General features: G+C 35.4%; 1 protein-coding gene across 1 annotated transcript in view; it reads left to right on the top strand.

Annotated features, from left to right (window-relative positions):
- LOC107758818 (taste receptor type 1 member 1-like) overlaps positions 1-5,546 on the top strand; it is a 20,138-nt gene extending 14,592 nt beyond the window's left edge. The window contains exons 2-7 of the mRNA XM_016576647.1: positions 1,858-2,005; positions 2,103-2,400; positions 2,505-3,248; positions 3,362-3,574; positions 3,660-3,780; positions 4,618-5,546. Coding sequence (XP_016432133.1) covers positions 1,858-2,005; positions 2,103-2,400; positions 2,505-3,248; positions 3,362-3,574; positions 3,660-3,780; positions 4,618-5,546 — 2,453 coding nt within the window. The remainder of the gene's footprint in view (positions 1-1,857; positions 2,006-2,102; positions 2,401-2,504; positions 3,249-3,361; positions 3,575-3,659; positions 3,781-4,617) is intronic.
- The last annotated feature ends 2,413 nt before the right edge of the window (positions 5,547-7,959 follow it).

Consider the following 7,959-nt stretch of genomic DNA (forward strand, 5'->3'; position numbering starts at 1 on the left):
CACTGATAAGCTACCACTAAATATTGTAGAAACTTAATTTGCTGTAAAGTTGCTTTGCAACGATTTGTATCGTGAAAAGCGCTATACAAATGAACTTGAATTGAATCTATTTTATCAGCGAAGAAATTCAAAAAGTCATTACTATTAAACTGTGAGAAAATATTTAGATCGGGTGGCTTCTGGTTATTTGTTAATCTATCCACTGTACTAAATAAAAACCTTGGATTGTTTTGGTTAGTTTCTATGAGTTTGTGGATATGCTCGGCCTTGAAAACAAAATAAGTGGTATCGCCCATCCCTACTGTTGATAGCTGGACATACTGTTTTTCCACGCAATCATTGAAGAGAGAGAGAGAGAACAAAACTGTATCAGGGCAGGCTTTTAGACATGAACACTTATCATACAATCCTCAACAGTGGTGACAATAATTATTCGTACTGCAGTGCATGATGGGAGTTTTTACTATGGTGTTACCCAGCATGCATTGCAGCATGAAGCATTTTGGCATGATGGGAGTTTTACTATGGTGTTACCCAGCATGCATTGCAGCATGAAGCATTTTGTTGATAGTCACCATTGTTGAGATTCATATGCTGGTTCTTGATGTCTGTGTGTGTCTAAATAGTACAGGAGTTTGACATTTTATATGTCTATAGATTTGAAATTAATTTACTGTAACTAGTAGAACAACACTTTGCTTGCTTGCATGCTGCAGTTTCACAGGGTTGATTATGCAAAATCTAAACATATAAATGAAAATGTGAAAAAAAAAAAATATTTTGTATGTATAATCAGGCTAGCTCATGATGACTAACTGATCATATAAAAACAGCTAATAGCTAAAGCAAATGATTTCCATGATGATGGCATCATTTTAACCAATAAAACTTCAACACCTGATCCTCTGTAATTCTCAATAGAAGCAGGTGTTCATCACTAATGCACAATCATCATTTAATTAGTCACTAATTATCTCATTAACTTTAACTCTTTGAGGACTTGGGATTTGACTCCAGACTTGCTTGTCACTTAAAGGAATGACTTGGTCTCACCTCTGGTGAAATCAGCTGGCTGATCTTCATGGGTGGAATAAACATATGGCAGGACTTTTACTTTTGGACCCCTGGACTTTCCACCTCTGGTTGAAGCTTTACTGTAAACATTCAGTCATGGTGTATTCATCTGAAAATACTTATGCATAAATTTGATTAGGTGTGATCCCTCAAACTTTTCAGAAATGCCAGCCACTCTGGTACTTTATCCTCTCATCTAATATTCCTTGTAAATGACTCTCCTGGCCACCAGGTGGTGCTATCCTCAGGTGATACACTAATCATGTTGCCTAAGCAGATTTGTATCATCCCTGATTTGCCTTATTTATATTTTCCTGTTTGATGTAGTCAGCCTTGAGTCCTTATTACATTGTGTGCTAAAATTGCTAGTAAATTTCACAAATCATTACAAAGAAATGGCAGGTATCAATTCTGAATTTTCGAAGTAGAAAGACTGAAATAGTATTTTCTTGTAAAATGAATCTTTGTTTCATTGACAGTTTTAGAAATCTTAGAAAGTCACACTGTATTTAAAGTGATAGTTTGCATCTGTTGATTTTGATGTGGTGTAATGCTCTACTTAACAAGTGATTGATGTATTTTTTTTTTTTGAGTTTAGATATGGAAATTGTCTTTTGTATCAGTGAATATAGTGGTTTAAGCAAATTGAATTGCGTTTTAAGCAAATTCAGTAGTTTTATATGAGCCTGACTTCTATAATTTTTGCCACTACTGACTCCAGTTTCACAACCAACGGTCCACCATAAACCATGCATTTGAGTAGCATTTGCTCTTTCCTTCCAGCCTTTATTAATTGTTTCTTTTTCAATGTGTTTTGCTTAGAATCTGACTTCAGCTTGAAGGGAGATTACTTATTGGGTGGCCTTTTTGCTTTACACGAAATTCAACATGCAACTCCTTTGTCCTCCCCAGAAGCCATTCAATGTTCAAGGTAAGTAAGTATCTTTTTGCTGCAGTATTTTGTTTCAAGTCACATTTCCAAAACAAAGATTTGATTAAGCTCTGTTCACTTAACTGATATTTTCTAGATACACTTTCTCAAAATCTGGCTATCAGATGTTGCAAGTGATGAGGTTTGCTGTTGAGGAGATTAATAACTCCACAACTCTTCTGCCCAACGTTTCTCTGGGATATGAGATTTTTGACCACTGTACGGACTCAAAAAATTTCCATTCAGTCTTCAGTTTTATCTCGAATAATGGCTCAATAAAACCTAAAGAAAAACTCAACAACTATCAGCCTAAAGTGATTGCCTTAACAGGGCCATATGGAAGCACAAGCACTATTGCCATTGCACCATTAATAACAATGGACGTTATACCATTGGTAAATTCTTTTTTTTTTTTTCAAACTGTTTACTTCCTTTTGTTTGGGACTACCAACTTACTATATAATGCTAATCAATTGGAATGTTTTCTATTCTTTCAAAGGTGAATTATGGAGCTTCTAGCTATGCATTAAGCAATAAACGTATGTATCCTTCCTTTATAAGAACAATCCCTAGCAACAAAGACCTGATAGAGATGATTATTCACATCATACGGTGGTTTGGATGGAACTGGGTTGCCTTTCTTGGTAGCCAAGATGATTACAGTTCAGATGGACTAAAGCTGTTTAAAAAGTATATCAGCAATACTGGCATTTGTTTGGCCTATCAAGAGGCTTTTAACCAAAGGGCAAACTACAGTCTAACACTTAAAAAGATGGATATGCTCAAAATCAATGTCATTGTTGTTTTCGCTGTACCACAGTATGCAAGCAAAATTATCAAAGCAGCCATAGCGAACAACATCCGAGACAAAGTATGGATTGCGAGTGAAACCTGGGCTATGAATCAGCAGCTTCCAAGAGAGCCAGGAATTGGGAAAATTGGCACAGTCATTGGCATTACAGAGAGATTGTTGACATTACCTGGATTTGATGAATTCATCTATAAACACAGGAGAACAATTAAAGCTTATAGCGCTGACAGTGACATCCAGAGTGAGAGTAAGACATGTAATCAAGATTGTGATTACTGCACATCGTTGAACGCAGAGGAGATTATACATGAAAATCCCACATTCTCTTTCGCCATTTATGCTACCATATATACCATAGCTCATGCATTGCATAATGTTCTGCAGTGTGACATGAATGAATACCACAAAAACGTAACAGTTAAGCCATACATGGTGAGGGAATGCATAAGATGATTATGACATTTTTCATTAAGAGTAATAGCATGTATTCTGATATTAATTCTTAATAATACTGTTTGTCCTTTTTTCACCACACTGTCCAACAGCTTCTGGAACAAATGAAGAAGCTGGAATTCCAACTTAACGGCCGTCAGATGACATATGATGATAATGGTGATCCAACCATCAGTTTTGCGGTCACACTTTGGAATATTGAAACAAATCCTCCACGTTTTGAGATGGTGGGCACGTATGATACATATCCAGAAATTACTTTTACTATCAACAACTCTCGCTTGCCATGGCATAACAATGGTTCTGTAAGTTATCTTTTTGCTGAGTATTTATCTAAACATTCACCTAACATTGATTAATTTTAATAGCACATTTTCCCATTCCATAAAGGTTCCATTCTCAAACTGCTCTGTGGAGTGCAAAGAGGGATTTTCGAGGGAACCTAATGGATATCATAGTTGCTGTTTTCTGTGTACAAAGTGTCGACGTAACAGCTATGTGAATTATTCTTGTGAGTATTTTAAGCAATCGATGACAAAACAGGCATTTTATCAGTCCATGCTGCCACTACACAAGGGAAAGATAAGGGAAGATAACATCAAGTTTAGCATGTACAGGGTGGGGAATAATTTAGGGAATAAATTTAAATATTTGATAGTTGTTATAGTAGACCATAATAGTTGTATATATAAACCCCAACCCCAAATGATTTGAATAATTAAAATGATATCCGAGATGTATTTTGCATAATCTGTTTTTAAATATGGTGTCAATATACTTTAAAATGTAAATGTGCGTTTTTGTACAATTTGTACAATATTATTAATGGAGTTGTTAAAAAAAATCATAATCACTAAAAAACTGTATCATTTTATTTTGATCTAACTTTAAATGTTGGTATATTTTTTTACCTTACAAAGTTAAATGAATTACTGTGTTTACAAATCTACCATTAACAAATACTGTATACTGTACGTTTTATGAACACTTTTAATAACCAACATAAAGTAAATTCATATATGAAAATGACAATAAACAAACAAACAGCAAATAAATTGATAACTTCAAAGAATTTCAGATGGAATAGATATCACAAAGATGAAATGTCAGAATGGATAGCTACCAAATGTGTTGGTATTTGGTGCCAAGTTCGAGAAGAAAAAATGATGAAGGGATATTTTACACCATTGTCTTCTTTTGTGCTGTCTCCCATTATACAGTATTATACAGCATTATATGATGTTATGCAGAGATAATCTGTTGAACCTTTTGTACTGTTTAAACTTCATGATCCCAAATGTCTGATTTTGGCTGTATTACATTCTCATATTATTTTGCTGTTTTTCAGGGGACCCCTATACCTGTTCTCCGTGTGCAGAGAGCGAATGGTCTGATGAGGGCAGTACGACATGTAAGAACCGTTCTGTTGTCTATCTTGAGGTCACAGAAATCCTCTCCATCATTGTCATGGCTTCTGCCACATGCCTAATTATTCTCCTTATTGCCATATTTTGCCTTTTTGCTCACAATTACAACACACCAGTGGTAAAGTCTGCTGGTGGCAGCATGTGTTTCCTCATGTTGGCGTGTTTGATAATGTCTACAATAAGTGTGTTCTTTTTCTTTGGAAAACCCTCATCTGTATACTGCATCCTGAGAAATGTTGCATTTGCATTTTTCTTCACTATTTTTCTCTCCTGTATGGCTGTCCGTTCCTTTCAAATTGTTTGTATCTTCAAAATAGCTGCCAAGTTCCCTAACATCCACAGCATTTGGGTAAAGCACAACGGACAGTGGCTCTTTGTTGGATTTTTTTCTGTCATTCATTTAATTTCTTGTATACTATGGATGACTGTCTCAACTCCCAAACCCTCCAGGGACTCATCAACTTTTAAAGACCTGACTATACTCAGCTGTGAAATGGGGAACACTGCAACTGTTAGCGTAGTTGTGTTTATAGTTTGGTTTCTTGGATTCCTGTGTCTCTTATTTTCTTACATGGGAAGAGATCTGCCAAAAAATTACAATGAGGCCAAATCAATAACTTTCAGTCTCATTTTGTACAATGTGAGCTGGATTGTTTATTTCACAGTATACCTCATTCTCAAAAGCAAATACATCCAGCTTGTTAATGCGATGACACAGCTTTCTAGTATATATGGAATTCTCTTCAGTTATTTCATACCGAAATCTTACATTATAATATTCCAGCCGCAAAAGAACACTGCTGCATACTTTCAAACATCTATTCAGAATTACACTATTAGTAGGACTTAGCACAGATTCATTTAGGGGTGAGTGAACTGAGAAAATGGGCCTACTTTAAATATTTCTATATATATGGGCCATTCTACAGAGTTGGAAACGTCTTGAAAAAATTTTTTTTCCCCAAAAAAATTGTATGTATGCAAATTGTATAATATCCACACATTTCTATTAATTGTGCAGTTAATTCTCATATTGTATTTTCAGAAAATTTTGGAATATTTGTCCTCTCCCCAAATTTGACACTACCAAAACACATTAATAATATATATATATATATATATAGATTTGTTGTATTTTGAATCCAATTCTTCTTTGTAAAAGGCAAAAAGGTGATCATACTGATTTCGAAGTTAAGGATTCATTCGTTTGAATATACATTGAACCAAAAACTATCAAAACATCTTAGTTGATAATTCAGTATACTTTATTTTTGACAAAACATCCCATGTTTCGATAGTGACAGCACATTTTCGGTAGTGACAGTAATGCTTTGGTAGCAACCACATCACATTACAGAATTTTAACTTGCATATTACAACACTACTGATACATACTAAAATACAAAAGAAAGCATAACTGTACTAAAATTTTGTTTATTTCCCCCAAATATGAAGATTATGTGTTCCCTTTTGTCACTACCGAAATAATGATGACATGTTTCGGTAGTGACAATTCTGTGGGATAACACCCAAAAAACATAGATGTCACTACCGAAACTCCCCCTAATGTTTCGGTAGTGACTGTTTCGGTAGTGATAATTTTAGATATTTTGAACCTAGCTCAAAGATGCTAATCAGCACATGGTTAGCTCGCACAGTTCTGAACAGTGGTATACATATGAAGGATACAGGAATATTTACTGATCATAAATGTATGGGTTTAGTTAAAATCAGTCTTTAAAGCTGATGATTAGATGCTAGCATTAAATGAACACATGCATCCTTTTATTTAGCTGTCCTTTTTAAACATTTCCATAAATGCTTTCATATCCATTGCCATACTGGTTCTTCAGATCCACTTATTACAAGTCTCATTTGTATCTGTTGTTATGTCTGTTTTTGTTGGTGCTGTATTTAAGCATTGTTGAGAAAAAGCAGTCACATTGAAAACACAAAATGTTTTAATACACTGTAACACGGCAGCTGCCGTCGATGTGCTGTTAGACATTTCACTTCATCATTGCCTAAATGGTGATTAAAAAAAAAAAAAAAAAGTTCAGCCTGTCATTATTATATTTTTTCACTCTCATTTTGTTACAAACATGCAATTCTTTCTTCTGTGAAAGTCAAAAGAAGATCCTTTTTACATTCTATTAACAGTGATTTACCAGGTATATAGATACTGTAGATGAGGATTCATATTTCATATTTTTAACCACAGATTAGTAGTAGAAATATTTATTTGATTCATGGTCATTTAACGTCACAGGCCATTGGATATTTGTACTTTAATACACACAGTTCTTCTATTGTATAGATAATGTTTGATCATATAATATATTCAGTGATAACTGGATGTTGTAGATTAATATTATTAATGAACCCAGTACATCTCTACTTAGCTTGAATGCTAACCAAACACACCTGAACATTAAATTAAAGTGTTCAGATTTATTCGGAAATGGGATATTTAGAACTGGTACTAAAGTCTGCTGGACACTGGACCTTCAGGAGTGGAGCTAAATAACCCAGCTTAGTTTCCCGCAAGTGCTCCATTTGGCCAACTGGTGGCGTAATTCGATATATCTTTCAAAATCAGAATATTCCAGTGAAAATATGCTAATTTTCTTTTATATAATCTTCCTGGCTGAGGCAACAAAGGTGTAGTTTCCAACCACATAGGCAACGAGAACGGTGGTCATATGATGCGATTTAAATTTTTTCCTTTCTCTTTGAAGTGTTACAAGCTCGTGGTACATAAAGAAGATCTGTAAAGTTGCAAAGACTAAAGTCTCAAATCCAAAGAGATATTCTTTATAAAAGTTAAGAGTCAACCACGCTTACCTAAAACGGCTCGTTCTAACACCCCCCCACATATCTACGGCACCATGTGGGAAGATTTGCATAACGCCGTCCAAATGTTCACGCAAAGAAAGAAGGCGTAACTTTTATTCTCGCTGCAGTATTGTTGTTGCCGCCATGTTGTGAAACGCCATTTGTGTTTCATTGTGAAAGCGAAACTACTTTGTTTGGCCTTCCAAAAGAGGACGATATCCGCTTCATCATGCCTAGAGCTGATCCGTGCTGGTCGCTGAGGAAATACATCAACATCAATGCTGTGGATCGGCTTTCACCGTGGACGAAGCGGAGTCGAGCCCGGGGTCGGTTGCCGCAAGCATCAAAATATGGTAAGGGACATAACATTTCCGTCACACGCTTGAGGAATTCGGCCAATCACAACGCACTGGATAGCTGGCCAATCA

This window comes from Sinocyclocheilus rhinocerous, unplaced genomic scaffold, assembly GCF_001515625.1.
Source record: "Sinocyclocheilus rhinocerous isolate Xijiao unplaced genomic scaffold, SAMN03320098_v1.1 scaffold5768, whole genome shotgun sequence".
Lineage (NCBI taxonomy): Eukaryota > Metazoa > Chordata > Actinopteri > Cypriniformes > Cyprinidae > Sinocyclocheilus > Sinocyclocheilus rhinocerous.